Raw genomic sequence first — 22,729 nt, 5'->3', positions numbered from 1 at the left:
CAGAATGTCTTTATTTTATTTTGATTTATTTTATTTTATTTTTAGTGTGAAGCTAGCTTTATAGCATGGTTATTATTAACATAATAACTACAACATTCAAATATGCGTCGTTAGATTACGCGTTGTTACAGAATGCGTTGAAGAAATAAAGGTTCACTGCTCGTTCCCCGTAGGTGATAGCGTGATAATATATAGCTTATGTGTTGAGCCGACTTCTTAATAATATTCGTGCCAAATTTGAAGTAAATCTATGCAGTATTTTTGAGTTTATCCCGAACATACATACAGACAAACAGACAAACACAAAAATTCTAAAAACCATATTTTTGGCTTCGGTATCGATTGTAGATTACACCCCAAGTATTCTTTTAAAAATATTCAATGTACAGTTTTGACTTTCCTAACTAATATTTACTACATTATTATTACACTAAACTAATATTTATTATATTTATAACGAAAACGAAAAATGTAGTATTCGATTAGCATACATATATTTAATTATCAATTAAAGGGTTTAGAATTAAGTCGTCTTGAAGGTAAAGTAAATTGGACTGAAAAAAGTGGGCAAAATGTTGATGCATAGTATACACTTAAATGAATTTATATAACTTTAATGCTATTTCTTTTATATTTCGCTATCTGTGGTCCGCGATACCACCCGAGGTTTTTTTGAGGATAAAAAGTACTAATATATATATATATATATATATAGCTTATAGCTTTCCTAAAAAATAGAGTAATAATTTTTCATTTCGAACCAGTAGTTTTTGAGATTTTATTGAAAATATTGGAATTAATAAAGATTCATGTTTTCATATTGATAACTAAAATACCTGTACGATATATGATAATAATTAATGTCATATCTTTATATATCTGTTTCACTGTTAAAAATACATCATTGGTTATATGGATACTTCCAAACATGCTTACATAAAGAAAGTTTACACAAAATAAATTTCTTCTTTTTTAAAATATAAAATACGCCATTATCTGAATGTTGTGGATATATCTTATCGATTTGGAACCCTTATTTAAATACGTTCTTTAATATGAGGGGAGAGTTTACCGTATCGACGGGATGAACATTAAATGTTTGACAATTATGAAACCCATGATCATTTTGTATTGGAATTTTTTTCTCTTTTGTATTATTTTGTTTCGGCAGTAAGCAGTATTTTTAATAATTAGTATGCTGTTTAGAACGGAGACAAATACAAAAAATCAAAAACCATAAAAATCAGTCCAGCCATTATCGAGCTATAAATGTTCGAACACAACCGACTTTGTTTTATATATTACTAGCGACCCGCCCGGCTTCACACGAATGCAATGTTGATACTATCAGCAACAAAAAATACGTTAGAAACCTCTCAAATTATAAGTGTTTCTCTACCATGCTTTGTATGTATTATATATATTATAAACCTTCCACTCGAATCACTCAATCTATTAATAAAATCGGTCGAAATTCCGTTGCGTAGTTTTAAAGATCTAAGCATACATAGGGACAGACAACGGGAAGTGACTTTTTTTATACTATGTAGTGAAGATTCATAGGCCTCCCTAAGTTTGCGCTAAATTTCCCGGTACTCCGCATTCCGATCTTACGTCGATCGTCGGTCTAGCTGGCCGGAGGGCGTCCCACAATATGTTTACCAACACGCGATCTCTACACCAAGATACATTTGTTCCAATTACTATATATATATTTTACTAGCTGACTCGGCAAACGTTGTCTTGCCGCTAAACTCTATTTAAAAATAGGGGTTAGTGGTAGAAGGGTGAAAATTTAGGGTTGTATATATTTTTCAACGCCAAATCATAATAAAATAAAAAATAACTTACAGAAGATCACAGCTAAATAGCACGGTTTTCAAGCAGTGTTGTGTTCTTGTTGGTGAGTAAGGTTACCAGAGCTCCTGGTGTTCGCCAACGCGTTGTGATGCTTCTGGTGTTGCAGGCGTCTATAAGCTACTGTAATCTTTTACCATCAGACGAGCCGTACGCTTGTTTGTCGATCTAGTTATATAACACAATATATAATAGTATGAACAAACTATATATTTATACATAAAACTGTAACATACCTAACACTGTAACATACATAACAACTTATACATAAAATACGAATACTTGTATGAAAACATCTGTTCTCTTTGATCAATACGTAGCAGGCGACGAGACATTCCTGAATTGGGCTCTTGACCCAATAATATAAATATAGATCGTTTGAAATAGACTGCAACTAAAATGAAAATAAATATATTTTCAATTTGCCGTATATTACTGTCCTTGTGTCTATATAACTATTTTAATTAATTAATTAAGTAACTTTAAATATAATTTTATGTGATATTATAATTTATATGTAAGTTTAGCTAATACTTTTTTAACGAGCTAAGCAAAAACTGCGATTAAAAATTCATTTATTGAATTACTATCTTTCGATGGCCTATGTTATGCTACAAAGATATATCAAATAATCAAAATCAAAAATAGCTTTATTCAAGTAGGCTCCAAGAGCACTTTTGAATCGTCATTTTACAAATTAAAACTTTTAAAACAAATAATTATTTTTGTAAAAGTGAAGCTACCACCGATTCGGAATGTAGATTCTGCAGAGAAGAATCGGCAAGAAACTCCGCAGAAATCTGATTAATTGTAATTTTTTTAAATATTTATTTATGTAAAAATCAACCTACACGGGCTCAAAATGCCTTCTGTTCATGTTTCATGCGATTTATCATAAAAACTACAAATCGACAGTCCTGCGAATGCCTAGTAAAACTAGGACGTGGTCCGGAACTGCCGGTTTTTTTTTTGTACCTTACAATAATTCTTTAGTGGAAAAGTAGAAACATTATTCATTCATCCGTAGTTTCTGAACATATTATTATTTTGATTATCTATGTATGTTAATTGTAAGGTTAAAAAAGTCATGTTGAAATAATAACAAATTTTAGCTTAAGAAAATGGGATAGGGTCATGGTAAATAACAACTCTAAATAAAATTGATAATTGTTAGGACAAAGTAAAATAGGCCCACATTTCAACTAAAGTTCATTAAGGTCGTATAAATGTAATATTTTAATTTAAAGTCGATTATCGCACATTATTTATAATCCATATTTTAAAACTAAAGTTAATCTTATGCGATATATTGAATACGTCAACTTAGTCTGCAGAGGGCGTGTGTACACAAGTGTTCATAATTGCTCTATTTATAGACACCAAAACTCAGTCTGATGGTATCCCACGTGGCGGCTTGAATAAATTATGATAAAGCAAGATAGTCAACGTTCTTGATTAATGGCTAAAGTTAAAAGATTTATTTACAATTAGTAATATGTAGTTTATAAGTACGAATGAGGACTCGTGAGAAACCTTAACTCATCATACTTATATATGTATATACATATACATTAAACATATATATATATATATATATATATATATATATATATATATATGTGTGTGTGTGTGTGTTTAATGAAAAATATAAAATTAATATATACATAGAGCTGGAACGGTCGATTATTGATATGGTATTAAAAAATGGTTAGTTAAATGTTGATCAATACAATTGTAATGAAAATTAATAACTATTTTATTGTACTAAATGAAAATGTGATAATAAAAAAATTCTAGAGAATTACGAAATACTATGAATTGTTAAGAATTTGATATTCAACGTTTGTTTTTGCCTTTTGAATAAAAAAAATGTTAAAAATATACAAAAAAATACAAAGCGGTAAAAGGTTTTTTTCCTCGATAAACATTTTCAACATTCGAGTTATTAATATATTTTATTCAGCACTCATATAAATAAACCTAGATTCCAGGTATCCAAACATAGCGAAGTTTTCCGTGGCTTTATTTCAGAGAACAATTTAAAAAATAGCTTAATAAAATATATTTTCAGAACGGTAGTTATTCAAATGTAAAAATGTTACTAATATTTTAAGAAAGAGAAAACGTAAAATAATTTACATTTAATGAACCTTATGGTATTGAAATAAATGTCGTTAAAATAAAATTATTCTAATCTCAATTTTATAAGAAATAAATTATGTAATAACAAAGTTATTTACTTTCGAAATTGCATCTAGTGGATATTGACCTAATTTTGATGCGATTCACAAAGTTTCGTTCTATATCTATATAATCTATTTGTTTCTCGCTATTCATTTTTTGATGAATAATCTTGACTGTCCTCATTTACCTAACTTTTACTACGTGTTTGTGCAGTGGTCACAGCAACTGATTGATGGGCTAACGATCGCAGTCAAAATTCCTATACGTGACAAATGTTTGTACGTCTCTAGGCCATATAGATGTTTTGCAGTGCTGCTTGCGTGATTAGGTATGTTGTGCATGTATTCGGTCCCCCGAAACAGAATTTAAAACAAAATTTAATTTATTAATTCCGTACAGCTTCGGTGGTCTATAAAGTTTTTAAGTCACCTATCATAGCATTGTAATAGATACTAGTGCCACCATTGTTATATACCTACTAGCTATGGCCGCGACTTCTTCCGCGTGGAATTTAACAAAAAAGTTGTTCTTCAGTTCGCAGAGTTATAAAATGAATAGATTTCTAAAATAAAAATATCCTAAGTTAGTCCTTATTACATCAGCTATCTGCCAGTGAAAGTCCCGTCAAAATCGGTCCAGACGTTTCATAGATTAGCCGGAACAAACAGACACATTGACAGACCAAAATTGTAATAAACGTTATTTATTTATTTTATTTAACAATTTATGTACACTAGGATAGCAACAGGAAATAGCTCTTATAGACAATGCTGGTACAAAGGCACTACTTATCCCATGATGGAATATCTTCCAGTAGTCCTGCCACAGGAAAATTATAAAACAATCGCAAAATTAGCGTGTACAATCTAAATATATTAAGAATAGAAATGTTATTTTGGTATATGTACTGTGTATACATCCATATGCATTTAGTAAAAAGCGGTTAATTTAATATTACAAACAGACACTCGAATCTTATTTATTTATATAGATTAAAGCTACTTTATAACCATTCCTACGTAGTACGTAATAGGAAACACCTATGGGTACTTCGTAGAAAATATATGGAAAAAACTTTATGATCTAATATAAATATTAAAAATTATATCCTTACCTTAAATTAAAGAATGTTTCATTACATGTACTTTAACTTTTACACTCGTAAGTTCAGTTATTTAAAGTATTGTTTTTTACAGGTTGAGTTTGTGGACATGCACTACGGGACAGATGGCGGGGACGAAACGAACCCCGCTCTGCTTCGATACCATCTCGAGGAGATAAAATGCTGCAATAACACATCGAAAGCAGGATATTTTCTTGTAAGTTTGAGAGATTTCTTTTAAACTTCATCACCAGAGATATGAGCTTGAGGCAACTTTCTACGTCATTTTAATGCCCAGAGGAACACTTAGTTCACTGTTGTGTAATATTAACTTGAACATAATAGACTAGAAATTAAATGATAGAATGTATTTGAAGGTTAACTTATTTTTGTAGATGTGTTTGATTACAGTTGTTAGTAAACTGTGTTACTAATATAAAAATGCTAAAATTAACATTCAACTTCTTACACCTTCAACAATTTTATGTTAACATTCTTTATCAAATTATTTATAATTAGTAACCGTTGTAGAATATTTCAATTACGAGTATAGTGTTTTTCACACAGCCTTCCCTTTATTTCTTTTTAAGAGCCAGGAAAGGTAATTTTACCATTGTTCACTTTCATCGAATATTTTTTAATATGCAAATTTGATAAGATATTGTGTTTATCACTTTATTATTTTACTTTTAGTTACCCTTAGAAGCCAGACAGGGTAACAAATTTTTACCTTTTTCACTTCCACTAAAGATGTAATAACAACGTAACACCTGTTTCTGTTCCCTAATTCACATTCTTACAAAGTGCGAATAAAACTTTACAATATATATTTTTTTATCAAAATAATGTGCGATTCAAGTGAAATTACCAATTTAATTATTATAACTTTATATTTATTTATGTTTTTCAAATATCACACAACGATTTTTTGTTGATTCATATTTTAACGATTCCATTAACTTAACCCACCCATTTCAGCTGATTATACTTACAAATGCTTCTAAGTTGCGTGATATTACTAATGGACAGTGGCCGTCAACCCATACAGCAGTCTACTCTCATATCCGAAACTATTCTTTGTCTGGCACTCGCCATTAGTCAGTGTCAATAAAGTCATCGTATATCGCTCTTATTATATATAGGTATATACATAAATGAAGTAGCTGAGTTTGTGGTTTATGTTCCACAGTCTGTTCACTTACCACAAGAATTTTTTAGATAGAATTCAGTAAGTCGAAACCAAACATAGACCAGTTAATGAAAGTATCTAAAGCAAATGCAATTTATGTTGTTCTGACATCCACAATAGTTAAGTTATTCGAAAGAAGACCTGCTATAAGATACAGTAATATTAAAACAATTAATGGATATGTCGTTATTTTGTTACAACATATGCTGTTTTACAACATTATGCGCTCTTAGCCTTTATAAGTATATTCTAGTATTCGAATTTTTAACTTAAACCTATAAAGAGGGAATCGACCATTAGAATATTATATCTTTTTTATCCTAAAAAAATTTAATGACCGGGAAATTTACTTACATAATTGAAGCTTATTTTCGAAAAATTCATCTTAACTATCTTGAACTCATTATTTTATAAAACGTTCGGAGTAAGCATAATCAATGAAATTATATACCCAATTACGTTACGATTGGGGCAGTCACGTCAATTCCGTTTTTGGGTAAGTAGCTTTTGTTTCGAGTGGTCATTCAGTCTTTTCTTTCTCAAAAAGGTTCCTTTAAAGGTTGACTCAATTTGCGCACGAGAAAATGTTCGACAACTTTTTTCCCTAACTAAACGTAACCTCATACCATAATAACTGAAGTTGTCTTATTATTAATTAACTTTTGATTGTTGTGGATGTAAAACATCTAAGAGAATAAACATTAATATTATTTGTTGTTATTGGTAATAAATTTTATATATGTTTAACTAAAGTTCATGTATTTTGTTAAAAGATTATATGATCCAATTAAGAGCATAGGTAGCCTTGATTTTGTTTAGTAGCATTGAATTTTAAAAATCTTATTTTTAAAATCATTTAAATAATATCATTCTTGGCGATGTGGGATCATATTGTAAATAAAAAAACAATATAACTAAGTGAAATATTAAGACTACCTAAGGAAATATCGACGAAATCTGCTGAACTTAAACTTCTAATTTTTCTGCTTAGTAGAACAACTTTGCTCAATAAAAATTTTATTTGGATTTACGATAGGATTTTGGATTAACTTCATTCACTAATTAGCCATAAGTCCGCCCATTGTACTTCACTGTCTGTAACTATCTTTATGTTTTGTTTGTAATATATTTGTGGTGTACAATAAAGTATAAAATAATATTTTTTCTGTCACAGTGCTTCATCGGTGGTGACGCCTCTTCCTACCAACCGGTCCTACCTTCCAAGATTAATGCTAATTTGTTTGAACAATTAGTCAAATCGACTTCCGCGCAGACTGCTCTCCTAAACGCTTGTTACAAACATAATGACGACGGAACTTACCATCTTGACGGTGATGATCAATGGTAAGTAACAACAATTATTTATTATTGAGCAAGTGGCTTAAGTTCAAATAAAATGAATGTTTCTATTATGTAGTATGTATGTACTTTTTGTGTATATATTTTATTTGTTTGTAATTGTATGCATAGGGATATATTATATTGAAAGTGTATGTATTATTTAAAAGATATCTTTTTTTTGTCATTTGTTATTTTATTCTCTCGCACGTATGTACCCCGTGATAACACCATCATTTACTCCCATTGGTGAATTGTTAGAGATCTCTTTTAGAGGTAAGTTCGCCCTTGCCAACTGCCATTGTACTAATATTTTTGTATGTGTCTTTTATGTGCAATAAAGAATATAAAATATTATTTGAATTTATATCCATCACTAACATAAGTCTCTTGGAAGTTTGGTTATGAAAATACACACAAACACAAAGTCCTGTCAGTTCTACAATTAATGTATTTAATCGTAATAAAATTTTACTAAAAATACAAATTGTTTTTATTGCATCTTGATTGTTCTTATATCCAAAAATTAAAAAAAAAATTATTATTATAATTTTTTAAATCTATATGTTCATCATTTTTATTTAACTAGCCTCCCTATAACGAAATATAAATATAATAAATAAATACGAGTATACCTGAGCTATAAACAGTATTTTGTACTTCCCAAATTATTTACCATTTACGGTTAACCCCGTTCCCTGAACATGTCACTAATTTTAACTAATAAGTAATATAAATAACGGAAAGCGGTATTCTTTTAAACATGTTCTTCTTATTTTCGAATTTCGCTTCCAGACCCTCTATTAAGACTATAGCAGTTTACGATCTTTCTCTGAAATAAGATCAGATTACTCAGTGTGATCGTAAACTAAGTAATTTATAGGACAAGCAAGCGAGCCTCGTACATAAATATCGCTACACCTCGAGCTTAAGGTTATCTTTTATTGCAAATACGAGAAGAGACCCAACGAAATCTATGGCAAAGGCAAGATTACCTGCATTATTCAATACGCCGATCCTCCTTACCTTTATGCTTATGTGCCATTCGTATTTATATAAGGTTATCACGCATTTGATCAAAGTATTCTAGGATCCAATCATTCCATTTCCGAGTAGGAATATATCCTTTCAAGTCTTATTCACATTGTATTTTAATATGTACTTTTATATTATATTAGCTTTTAGCTTAGAATGCAAAAGTGTATGTCTGCTGTGTGGCTACGGCAGTAAGGAATATAGTCACCCTCTCTCTTTCCGTGGGTGTCGTAAAAGGCGACAAAGGGACAACACAGTTATTTTGTTTCATAAACATCCACCTGCTGGCTTTGGTACACAAACTGAAGACGAGCAGCAGTGTCTTCCGTGCGCCAAAGTCAGCCCTGCGGTCACCAACCCTCCTGCCCAGCGTGGTGACTATGGGCAACACACATAAGTTCACGCTATATTTGGCGCGAACTTGAGGAGGCCTATGTCCAGCAGTGGACTACGATAAGCTGAAATGATGATGATGGTGATGTCTATTTTTGTCTTACGTGTACTTTAATAATAATGCTCAAAACGAAAGTTAACGTCTTGCTCTATCGTGGAATGCAATTTTTGTCCACTCGCAATGTCCATTGTATTTTTATTTTTTATAAGTACACTAACTTAACTTTATGTGTTAAAAATAAATTATAATAACTTACTTATATATAATAGATAGGTAAAATTGATAAGTGATTTATTGCTTTTATTTGGTAAATTAGGTACAGCAACTTACTCGAGCGGACTGAGCAGCGAACGAATTTATCGACGGTCCAGAAGGCTTTTAATATGTTAGCGCTGGAAGCGCTGGAAGGTGGTGCGGATGTTACCAATTTACTTAAAAGTCCTGTCGAGATACAATGCGAACTGGCAATAGGTAACTACTATTGATTTATACAGCCTCTAACATCTCACTGTTGGCTATAGATCTCTTTCTCCCTGTAGGAGAAGGATTGGCGCAGCTTAGTTCTTGATAACCACAAAGACCAACAGCTAAATACTATCTCCTAGGCACAGTGAGGAGGACTAATAATAATTAATGTCCATCCCAAATGGGCATCGTACCCACGACTGTTGGTGTTTGAGCGCTTACAGACACCACTACACGCGGTTGTCAAATATTTTCTTACTATAAATTTAAATAAAAACAATTCTGTTTAAAAAAATATTTTTTGTACATTATTTATTAAAATATATTCGCTTTCATTAAGAATAATAGTGCAATGGTTTACTCGCCAACCTAATTACTCGCCAACAACAACCACGGCTGCGTTAAAAAATTATCATTGTTTGCTCTAATTGTTGATTGTACGCTACAGAGATAAAATATTTGTAGCTTTGTTTCTATCCAATAACTTTAAATGGGATGGTTTCGTGCACCTATTTTAACGATGTACGTATGATGAAGGTTCTGTAAGCATAATGTTATTTTTCTTGTGTTAACCCTTAATTAGGCGCATTAAGAAAATCACACAATTAGTCGCATGGGGTCTCGAGTGACCCCAAAAACAAGATTGAAAAAGAAGTGTATGAAATAAATAAAACAATGATTAGATTATATAAAATATTAGTGTTCTTTATTATCTTTAACTTTAATAAACACAAATATAGCTCTGACTTAAAATTTAAACGAAAAATGACAAATTCCTAACTACTCCTAAGACTACATAATTTTTGACTTAGCCGATGCGCTTATTTAAAAAAATAATAATAAGTCTCATTAGCCGATTATTTTTATCTGCAATCGACGCAGTATACTCTAAAGTGTTGTTGAGAAACAAATTTACAACACTTATGACATTTGGTTGGCACTTTTTTGTCGTTCTTCCTAGGATACAATGAGCAACGTCCGCGCTTAGATATTGACTGATGCACCGTCTTTTTCATATTATGTGCTTCACGGAGCCATTTTTTTTTGTTGACGCAGGGACAGAAAGCTGCTAATACGATGCTTTTTGTGATTTTCTATAAGTGCTGCTGCCAATTAAAAAAAAAAATATGTCTTGTATGTGTAATATTCTTTATTAGCATTCGATCTGAGTATGATAAATGCGTTGATGCCAGATAACTTTAGAAGATGACAAAATATAGCCAGATTTCTACTTCTCTTCCAAAATTATTACTAGTGCAAAGTTGTTCATTGCAATCAAAAATTCAGATGATATAACTTGACTATCTGCGAACTCTTCAATTTTACTACCAGAATCATATGGGAACCATTCACAGCGTTGCCGTTTACTAATTTGTCTTCCGAAGCAGAACTAGCAACATCTTGTTCATCATCGGCCACCTCCAGCCATTCCAATAACTGCCTATTATTAGCACTTAAAAAATCAATAAACTGAAAATAAAAGAAAAAGTCTGTGCAAATAAACACAAAAATAGGTAAATTAAATAGCCGGTATATAAATACATATATACTAATATAAAAAATTACCAATTTACGAATATAAACGAAGTAAAAACATAAAAATAAAAACTTACCTCCGCAAAAAAAAATCACGTAAGTGGTCGCATGGGGTCAGCGCTCTAGAGAAAAGCGACCAGTGCATATGCGTAGATGTTCTGGAAGCGACTGATTTGCGTACCCTGAGGGAAGTTAGGAAGCTAGAGTGAGCGTGGGCGCGCTCAAATCTCTCAAAGATATATATTTTTCAATTTGAAATTGCCGTGACCCCATGCGCCTAATTAAGGGTTAAAATAAGTAATATAATCGCTAAGTTTTTTAGCTGTATTATCTTTTCATATAGTTATTATCACTTACTTCATATTCATATTTTGCGAAAAAAAGATAAATATAATTCTTTGATAGTTAAACACATTTTTGCTCTCTAAATTCTATCCCTGGAGTACATTGTTACATTAATTTTCTTGTTACAGAGTTATTAACTAATGGAAAGCACCCTAAAGGTTTAATAGCCGTTTTAAAAGACATTCCAGATTTGGAGGCGGATGACTCTAAATTAACAGCATTAGCACATAAAAGATTAAAAAGAATTCAAAAAGAGCTTGAAGACCTTCTACCAGAAACACACGTTGTGAGGCTCGAGTAAGTAATTTTTAATATCATATCAAAAATCGACCGAATCGAAACTGCATCTCCGACTGATCGTGTCGGTGCTTTAGCCAATTAAGCTATTGAACGATGTACCCGTTAGATCGAAATTTTTGATATGCTGGTTTTATATTTGGTCCTAAGATTTTTATTTGATATAATATTAAACATTTTTTAGAATTCCCTAATGTGTGGGTAACACAAAAATAAATCGAGTAAGTTGTCTGATTAACTTTAGTAATCAAAATATCGTTATTTCAATGTACAAATAAAGTAAAACTTGTTCGTCACTCTATTTAACATCAGAAGTACAGTTTTACAATATATAAAAATAAAAATAAATATGACGAGGTTTTCCTGCAAACTCAAATTATGCAAAAGCGTGAGTAAATTGGCCTAGTGCAGCTTTAGGTTATATTTTATTACAAATACGAGAAGAGACCCAACGAAATTTATGGCTTACATGGATTATTCTATACTCCAATCTATATCTATCATATGGGCTTTTTAAAAGTAAAAGTCGGCAAATCGTGATAATATCGCTATTTTTCATTTCTAAATGCAAATATGTAATTTTTTTTCTCTAGAGCCATGTCCGCTGATTCATCTCGAACAGATGGTGCTTCAGATAATGAAGAGAAGTTGTCACCCTTCAGAGAAGGTGTGCAAGCTGTAGTATGTTCGCTGATCGACGACAGCCTCAGCACTGAGCCTGATCAGGGCAAAGGAAGAAAAAAGACTGTACAGGTACACCTTATTTTATACACTCACAATGTTTAATTATTATTGTAATGTAAAATTATTATTCATAATTTAATGTGTTAATAAGAAACAAGAAAAATAATTGTATAACACATTTATTTTAGGAAGTTTTCCTGGAACACATTACTCATCTTAGGATATGTATAGAACATAATCAACACTATAAGGTTAATGTTAAACAAATCGAAGACGCAGCGAAAAGTATATTAAATAATGCCAAAGAAAACTACGAAAGTCGATCTCGACATCCACCGGTGTTGATATATGGTCCCGATGCTTCCGGAAAAAGTTCTTTGTTGACTCATCTGTATTTCAAGTTTGAGGAAATTTTTCCGAAACCCGTCTTGAGGATAATACGATTCTCAGCGTCTACGCCGCGTTCGGCCTACAATCTAGAACTACTGAGAGTAATGTGCCAACAAATTTCCATTATCTTAAACATTCCGGAAGGGTATCTCCCCAAGGATGCAAGTTTCGACCCGCTGTATATAAACAATTGGTTTCAAAGTTTGTTAAGACGGTGCGAAGACATGGAAAATGAAATCTTGCTCATTTTTATCGACAACGTTCATAGAGTGAATCCCTTAGAGTGTGATATTGTAACAGGATTATCCTGGCTTCCTATGTCGTTACCGAGAAACGTGTTTTTAGTTTGCACAAGTGCGGTATCTTTGGAATTACTGCAACTAACCCCAGCTCAAAAAGAAAAGTTTAAAGATCAGAATTGTTATTACTTGTTGGACGCGATAGAAGAAACTCCTGACAATAATAGCTCCGGTGACTACATTGATGGTGCTTTTGACAATTTAGAAGTCGTCTTCGGTTCTAAAGCCTTCAGTAAATTGGCTGGTAAATATTTGGAATTTCAAAGTTTCTATTGTCTAGCATTACAAATATTATTAGCAACTGTGCCTTTGTGTTTGTGTTTCAGGTTACATAACTTGTTCCGAGTTCGGTCTTACAGAGCTCGAACTGTTGGAACTTTTGATGCCAACTAGCAACAGTGAAGCTGTTATTTCTCTCAAGGACGCCAACTTCAACTTTTCCACTTTATGTGTTGCTAAATATATTATGAGTAAGTATTTTTAGGATTATATTTGGACATAGCGTCGAAAAGTCGCTCAACTTAGATTGAATTTCCCTTTTCATGTCGCGAAACTTTACATAAGAGTATCTTAAAGTCATCACTTTTGTGACGACTGAAAAAGAAATACAGACAATAGGAGGAAATATACTTGTTACTTTATACAGATATATTTTTTCGTTTACTTTCTATAGAATCAATAATATCGGAGAACGTGGTGTCGGGTAGGAGTACAGTGAGGTGGCGAGCGGCGGCCGCAAGTACGCGCGCTCGTCGCAGGTACGTGCGCGTTCAAAGTGCACTGCGGGACGCGCACTCAGACCTTGCCGCCTTACATTTCGCTCACTTCCTCAACGATACTGATGACACGGATACATCTGAAACTCAGGAACCCGGTAAGTTTTAGTCTTACGAAAAAGCACTTTATTATATTAAAAACAAAATTAGTTGAATATACTAACTCTATGTATAACCAATGTACATTTTTAGGCGCTGCGATGATTAGATGTTGAAAAGAATAGATTTTAAAAAAAGTTCAACACCTTACAGTATTAAATTAAATCATTTTAGTTTTTTTTTCGAAACTACGTTTAATATATCAAAGGGGAAAAAAACAAAGTTGAAGAAACACTACTTGGACTTATTATAGTGCGAAACAAAGAAGATCTTATTTCTCGTCTCATTGCCTTCGCTGGTGACAGCAGGGTTGGCTCATTTTTCACTCAGATAATCAGAATTACGATTTCACGAGGAAAAGCTGCAAGCTTTCTCTCTCGCTACTGTAACACGTAGTCATGATTTATATAGCAATTACTTTTTATATTTAACTAATATCCGTAAAGCGTGACGCTTACAACATATGTTTTATTTTATTTTTTATTTTATAATATAGGAAGCCAACATTTTTAACTTTACATTTTTTTTTTTCAATAAAAATCAACAATATCATAATCTTATTGTTATACATTTCAATTATAGGTTAACTTAACACATTTTTGAAATATATATTATAAAGAAGAAAAAAAAACATTACGTCGAATATATACATATATATACACCGAAATAAAATAATGTAAGACAATAAAATTTAAATTTAAATTAGCGTTAAATAAATAAAAAAAAAAACTAAAACAGACTATATTATCAATTTACTTAAACTATTTTTTTACGCCGCTATATTGTCACTAAATAAATCAATATCCGCTTCTTTATAAATGTTATTATATGTTTTTAAAACCCCAGTCATAGGAGCGGTTATATATAAAATTTGTTTTACAAGATCGACATTCGAAAATTCTTCTATTTACAGACCTTGCATTGTCTCTCGGAACAATTCACTTTATTTGAATCAGTAGTCAGTAGTAGTTCTGTTCACATTTCTGTGAATTTTAAGTGTACTCATTACATAAAGCTCAATCACCATATTCATTCATTTATTATTGTATTTATAATTTAAAAACTTATAAAACTTTTTTTGTGCTTTTTCTTTATCTGTATTTGTGAATTTTATAAAAGGAGTATTATTTAAATTATTTTCATGTAGATATATAGTCTGTTTCTAAAGTCTGTTTAGATATTCATATCAAACATTTAAAGATTGTTTTGCGCTAATTTGATGACGATATGGTCAATACGAAATAATAACAATAATTATTAAAAATTATATAAAAATACAAAAACATAATAATCTTCACCAGAAAATATTAAAAAATTTAAAGTCATATAAAATATTTTAATTCTGTATTACCGTTTTTTCTTTACCAGGTTGTGTCGATGACGAAGCGCTGCTAGATTCTACTCCCTTCCATTCCGGCAGCAGAACTGCAGCGGCCTTTACACAGAGACACGTAGAGGAATCTTGGTTACATCTTCTGCTTGCTGGTGACTTTTCCAAACTGAAGGACCTTACTGTCTGCAATTTCGACTTCTTACTTGCTGCTGTAAGTTTTTTTCTCAAACTAAAAATACCTCGATTTTATTATCGTTGAAGTTCCAGCAACACATATATGTATCAAAATAAGCTACATTTATGTATAATTTATTTACATTGAAACTATTAAAAATCGTTGTTAAATTTTGAGGTTGGCAAGAGCAAATTTATCTCTACGGGGATTTCTAAAAGTTCACATTTATGTAGACACCATTATAGTGATTAGTTACTTTGATATTTATTTGAGTTTTTATTAGACTATGCTTATAAATGTTTCTACTAAACATGTCTTCAATTTTCTAGCAAATGCTACCAAAATTTAAAAACAACCAAAAAGCGACTTACGTACCTAGTGTTAGAACCTTGACTATACATCGTTTACTCAATTATTGATATTTTGATTATGCTTCTACCTTTACTGGCAATTGACACAATAATAATAATCAATAGATATAGCCTATTATTTGAAGACAATTATAGTGAAACGAACGTTTGAATCTATTGTACTAAACAACTAATAACCGTTTACCAAAGTGTACCTAATATTGAATCAACACAATTCCTTAATTGAATTTAAAGCGACAGTATTTTTTATATTTCTTCTTTAAGTATTTCTTTAAAGTTTACTTATGTAAGATTATATTTTGACTTAATTATCACCAAACTTATATATTCTTTATTGTATCATAGGATAAAATAAACTAATTACGAAAAATTTACAAGAGAAGAATTTTTTCTGTCTAACCTATTGTTAAAAATAACAATTGATATCTACTTTTTATTATTACCTATTACTACATATATTAACTTTATCTTTACTATATGTGTATTTGTATGATTCAACAGGTACAAACAGTTACAATATCATACCTACGCTGTATTCTCGAGCACGTCCGCTGTTATATCCTGGATCGAGACGTAGAGCTAGTTTACGGCGCTGTCAGGAAATCAAGTGACATTCTTACTAGAGATCCTATGCAATTAGGTGCTCAGGTAAGTCAAAAACTACACACACCCACACTTTAAAATATAATACATATTTGTTATTATGTATGTATTTATGATATCTGTAGAAAAAGTTAAATGATTCTATTTAATTTAAGAACGAAATTTAAAAAACTATTGTTTAATAATAGTTATGTGTTCACCACGTAAGAGATTCCTATGAACGAGAATCGAATTCGGCTTGAGTAGAATTATCGTCATCACATATATTACATTAATATCAAACAAGCGGATTTAGTTAAAGTTAAAATAGCCAGAAATAATACTAGTTAAAAGTTTTTAGAAGTAAATATGTGGACATTTTCAAAATATATACCACTTTATACTTGGGCAATGAACTGTCAACCCTAAGATAATTTTATCACGTCTTTTGTGACTCAAATTATTGTGTTTTTCCTTAAAAGCATTTTATTAATATCACAATCTAATATCAATATCAGAAAAAAACTTATTTTTAAATATATTATTTACAAGGATAACATTGTTCATATATTCAAAATTTAACTAAGAAGGTTGCTTAAAATGAAATGATAAAGTTCAATTAATTAAGTGAGAAGCTTACTGTCAATCAATGTGAGCTTATAGCCTCGACGACGAAACACGGTTAAATTATTGATGGGTTTTTTATGAGGACATTTCTACCGAATGAAAATACAAAATGTAGGTTACGTTGACATTTTTATTTTCATGATAACATTAAAATAACCATATTTTGACGTCATTTACTTACGATATTATTCTCATCATTATCACCATCACTTCAGCCTATCGCGGTCCACTGCTGGACATAAGCCTCCATAAGTCCGCGCCACGTTACGATATTATTCTATCGCTCAACATTTACATGACATGTGTACATATACAGACAAGGACAAATAATAATACTATACTTTTTACTGTAGTAAAATTATGTCACTTTTTTTTTGTGTCAACAACGATTATTATAATTATCTCCTGAATTATTAATGGGCGTTGAGTATTGAATGGAGAATTATGATCATAAATGGAGCAGTAACGTATTTAGTTATTTATCTGCGTAAATATCTTGAAAACTGTAAAAATCATGAAAAAGTATTTCGAAAATTCCTCAATTGTTTCTGTAACTTACAGTTGTTGTTGTTTAAAAATAAAGAAGAAAATAAATAGAGCTATAAAACAATATCAACGAAATATATGCTAATTTTTCAGAATATATTACTAAACTTTTGATAAATTATTCAATTAAATCATTTAAGTTGTCGAATAACGCTCATTCATTTTACAAAACGAGAGGAAATTACGGGCAATTTGCGAACTTATCTAATTTTAAACCTTAGTTCTCCAATCTGTCGTTTAGTTACGGCTTCACCGGCCCTCGAAGTTTAAATAGTTCGAGATAAGCCAGGATATATTGAGACTATACAAACAGGGCAATCGTTAATTCGTAAGGTTTTTGAGGGCTTAGAAGTTCACAAAGTTCCGTGCATTTCTTATTATAAAATTTAAAATTGTCTCAATATACCATGGTACTGGACATTTTCTCGCCGTTTTGTTCACATTTTAACGTTGTGTTATTGTTAGATTTTATAAATATAGTAAAAATACACAATAATATTAAGTAAAACTTCTAAGAATAAGCTTTGTTTATACCTCTGTTTTCTTGTACTTTGAGTTTAAGCGAGAGTAAAAACTTTTTGTAAATTTTAAGATCATGAACTTCAGTTCATTTAAAAATAACGCAATTTAATTATTGCGCATTGGGTTTAGATGAAAATGTTTTAACTTTCTCTTAGAAGAAATATTTTTAGAATGATTTTGTGTATTTAAAATAATTCCTAAAATCCGCCAACTGAACTGAACTGATATCCGCAAACACGCCTTAGGTATTTTTATCTCATCTCCGTCAGGAAGGCTTAATATATTAAAAAAACTTAAGTCCAGTCTTTATTTTATTTCGATTATGATATATTTATTTATGTCTCTAAAAATTACTATTATTTTAGTGCGTTACATCAAGTTTAAAAATTAATTTATTTTATTAAATAAAATAAAGCATAACCTTCTTGGAGGTCTGTAAATGTTTATTATGAAAAATTGATGAATTGTTCAGCCTTTATATCCAATAGCCTTCTAAATTAACAGTTTCTCAGCATAATAAAAAAAGTTTAATTTTTCAAGTGATTTTTGCATTATTTTACTATCATCCGTACATTCAAAAAGTTGACGTTCGACATAATATTTTTAATCGATTCTTTTTAATAATATTTAAAAAAAAGACTTCAAATGATTTTATTTATAGTTTTATGTGTGTTCTGTATAAAAGTGTTTATTTTATAGCATATTAACGCATTGCTATAAAAATAAAGAGGTTTAAGAGTAAGCCCTTCCCGTAATTTTCATTTTGTGAGACTCAACACAGCCTCCGTGGATACGTGCAATTTAGCAGTACATTTTCAAGATATGTTTACTACTAATTCAGAATTTAGAGAGAATGACTACGGATAAAAATCTAAATAACAAAAATTACGCATAATATTATGTGTTAAATTTTAATCTTAAATCACGTACCTGTATTATTTATAATTAGCAAGGTCGTATTTTATGTAGATAATAGCGTGGTTGCGACCAGCGGTGGCACGTCGGGGCGTGCTCGCAACACTTGTGACTGCCGCCATGGCGTGGTGTGATGGTTACGACAAGCCTTTGCTGGTACCACTTAATGGATGGTGAGTCATTTTTGTTATCTTTACTTATTTAAAAAACATATGAATAGAATAAAAAATAACACTAATCACATCAAAATTAATGCATTACAATTTAATTAATTTTATGTATATAAATAAACCATGCAATATCTTGGCGTAGCGTGGGACTAACTCCTGTTGGGTGCAGTGAAGATTAAATAAATATTTAGCGGCTATTACTGACAAGATTATTATTACAAATTATAACAAGATTGTAACAGAAGTAGACAATAATAAATTATACATAAATAATGATCTAGAAAATATTAGTGTGTATCCGTTAATTGTATAAAAAGATTTAAGGCTCTATTATTTTATCTTTTATTATATTTAAAAAATAATAATTGTATTAACCAACTATAGCTACCGAGAGTACCCGTGTCTGCTTTGTTTCGTGATTTCTTTCCCTTGATACCCAAAATTTCCTGATGCGGTTGAAATGCTATACAAAGCACGAACAAAACTTTGGCATTTGCAAAGTAAGTGCTTACCTGAGCAGAGGACCAAGCTTATTGAAAATGATAGGGAGCATCATAATTAAGACGGTGTAATATATAAGCGGATAGCGAAAAACGTCACAATAAGAACATAAAGACGAAAGATTTACATTAAAGATGAAGAAAATCTTAAAATATATACGCACCGCAAAAATTTGGAATGCTCTTCAGGCTTCCGTTTTTCTAATTATCTATAACTTGGGTGTCTTTAAATCAGGAGTGAATAGGCATCTTCTAGGCAAGCGCGCTCCATCTTAGGCTTCATCTTCACTTACACTTCATCAGGTGAGATCGCAGTCAAGCGCCAGTCTATATATTTTAAAAAACTTAAAATAGCGTTACAGCACTTTATAAATACATACGTCTATACGTATACTTGCGTCAAAGTTCAAAGCGCACAATAATATGTTCAACAATTATTTTTTTGCTTATACTATAAAGGTGGCACACAGTCTGACTGATGGTAGCGAGTACCGTAGCATATTGACGCCTCGTCGATTTTGACGGAACTTTCACTGGCAGATAGTTGATGTAATAAGAAGTAACTCAGGCTACTTTTATTTAATTTTTTTTTATAACTGCGAACTAAACAATAAATGTTTTGTTAAATTCCGCGCGGAAAATCGTCAATCAATTAATAATAAATCAATTTGTTTTAGAAATTTAAAAACATGTTAATCAAATAATATGCAGACTCTGTTTAAGATAATGCACTTGTGCTCAGCAACATAATACATGTACTCTATGTTACAGTATCTCGACTAACCTTGTCACTTGCATGAGAGTAAATGATCTCGATTCATCATAGCTATTATGGATAACTGAACCATGTTTAACGTTGACTATACTCTTGAAAACGATGCCAGTATGAATTGCACTTAGTATCTCCAGTTCTTTTATAACTTGCCCTCATTACTTGTCAAGCGGTTCCCGATACATGCGAATTTCTGACACTGTTATTTTTTTACTGTAAAGGTGGTTTGTTTAAAATGAAGGTTCTTCTCGTAAAATACTGAACCTACTTCAATACAATTACTTTTCTTAACTTTGGTCTATAATAAAAGTAATTAGCTATCAATACGAGTAAATGTTATTAATACAGCGAGTACGACATTTAGTTTATATAACAATAAAATTAATATCTATCCCTGTTCGAGGCAAATATTATTATTTAGATGTGTATAATCCTGAAATTTAGTCCCACATTTTCGGTACATACATTTATGTAAGAATTTATTCAATATCCCTACTGAAATTGATTTTAATATGTATAAAAAACAAATGATACATCATAATTTTACTTCTCAGCAATTCCAAGAATACAAACTAATCTTTATTATTGAATACTATGGGAAAAAAGTAAAAGAATATTTTATTCTAAATATTATTTACTCTTTTATAAGGTTCGATCTATTAATATAAAATTTTGTTATAGTTCGAAATTCAATTAATCAGAAACCAATTGCTTATATTTCAAATCCTTTATATGTAATCAACAATAGTTTGACAAAGAACTAGTATTTTTAAATTAAATTGAATGTATGTAAATATATTTTTGTATTTTATGCAGTAAGTGTTGCAATTTAAATTTAAAATAAAAAACACTTACTTGTCCCAAAAAAGCTTCCGTCATCTATTACCGTGAGGATACCAAAACACTAGAATATAAAACTTAAAGGTAATGCAAATTTTAAGACATACTTTATTTATCCCACTTTGCTTACCATTAATAAAATATCAATTACCTTCTTATTATATGAATATATAATCAGGGGTGGATCAACAAATGGGTAACTAAAAGAACGAATCATATTATCCCTTGACTCGATAACTTTATGGAATTATGGAATCGGTCGCCTAAAAAAAGTTCAGGCGAAAAATTTCACCGAAAATAATAGATTTTTTTAGTAACACATCCCTAATACATACAATACTTTTACCTTTTTCACTTAATTTTTGCGGTGGCAAATCAAAATGGTCTGAGGCGCTGATTTTAAAATACTACCCACAACGCTAATGTACTTGTAACGTAAGTTGGTTTTGAATTTAATCGAAACTGAAACGGCCGAAATCAGGTCTAACTTCCTCTAAGGATTATTTCAAAACTTAAGTCCGAATTCCTGGTATGCGAAAAAAAGGAAATAATCAAATTCAAAAGTCATTTCAAAGTCATGATTGTTCTTAAGTGAGTTCGTACTCCAACTAGTATTTTTTGCCGATTTTCGGGTGGCTGCAAACACAACCTTTTTTGAGGATTAGATCCACGCCTGCATATAATCTTAGCAAAAAAATTGCTCAAGTATATATATATATACATTATTAAATTATTAATTCATTTTTGTGCGTAATCAGAATGGAATACAATTATTGAACTAGATTAATCGATCTCATTATGTTAAAAATAATTAAAATACTGATAACATTGCCAGTAGAAGTTTTTTATTACGAATTAATAATTATATAAGTACATTTCACATTTTAAAACGTTAATAAAAATAAACGACTCCTACGTAGTACGTACTACAAAAAGATCGAATCGTAATTAAAATAAATTACAATTTGCTGTATTACTCGGCAATATCCATTGCACAAATCAATACAGCTTCCAGTCATATATTTTACTTTATGGTGAATGCGGTCGGGAACCCATTTGTAATCACCGGTGCGAATTCGTAATCAAACTCACAAACTATAGTTTATTATACAAAACTTATTTATTATCAGTTATTTCTATATCTGTGTAAAAAGAAAAGGTTTTTTTTTAATTTCTTTGTAATGGATAAACTCAATATTTTTAAGAATGTTACGTTATCGCTGATTGATAGGTATATGCTATATTTTCACGGAAGAGAAAAGAGTCGTCAAAATTATGCATTCTGTTCGTGTGACGTCCTGCGCGGAAAGCTTGTATAAACAATTTGATAAATCTGTACTTCCTAAAATATATAAGAAAACGTTACTGAAGTAAAACTCCTTTATG

At 30.7% G+C, this 22,729-nt stretch overlaps 1 protein-coding gene across 1 annotated transcript in view; it reads left to right on the top strand.

Moving 5' to 3' along the window:
• The window catches only part of LOC123654498 (NACHT domain- and WD repeat-containing protein 1), a 62,916-nt gene that overhangs the window by 4,234 nt on the left and 35,953 nt on the right, over positions 1-22,729 (top strand). Inside the window, exons 3-13 of the mRNA XM_045590398.1 lie at positions 5,238-5,360; positions 7,507-7,676; positions 9,416-9,570; positions 11,574-11,742; positions 12,336-12,495; positions 12,615-13,359; positions 13,442-13,585; positions 13,789-13,989; positions 15,359-15,534; positions 16,371-16,517; positions 19,116-19,234. Coding sequence (XP_045446354.1) covers positions 5,238-5,360; positions 7,507-7,676; positions 9,416-9,570; positions 11,574-11,742; positions 12,336-12,495; positions 12,615-13,359; positions 13,442-13,585; positions 13,789-13,989; positions 15,359-15,534; positions 16,371-16,517; positions 19,116-19,234 — 2,309 coding nt within the window. The remainder of the gene's footprint in view (positions 1-5,237; positions 5,361-7,506; positions 7,677-9,415; positions 9,571-11,573; positions 11,743-12,335; positions 12,496-12,614; positions 13,360-13,441; positions 13,586-13,788; positions 13,990-15,358; positions 15,535-16,370; positions 16,518-19,115; positions 19,235-22,729) is intronic.

The sequence above is a fragment of the Melitaea cinxia genome, chromosome 6 (genome assembly GCF_905220565.1).
Source record: "Melitaea cinxia chromosome 6, ilMelCinx1.1, whole genome shotgun sequence".
Lineage (NCBI taxonomy): Eukaryota > Metazoa > Arthropoda > Insecta > Lepidoptera > Nymphalidae > Melitaea > Melitaea cinxia.
The sequence above is the reverse complement of the archived record's forward strand: the minus strand, read 5'-3'. Positions and strand labels throughout refer to the sequence as shown.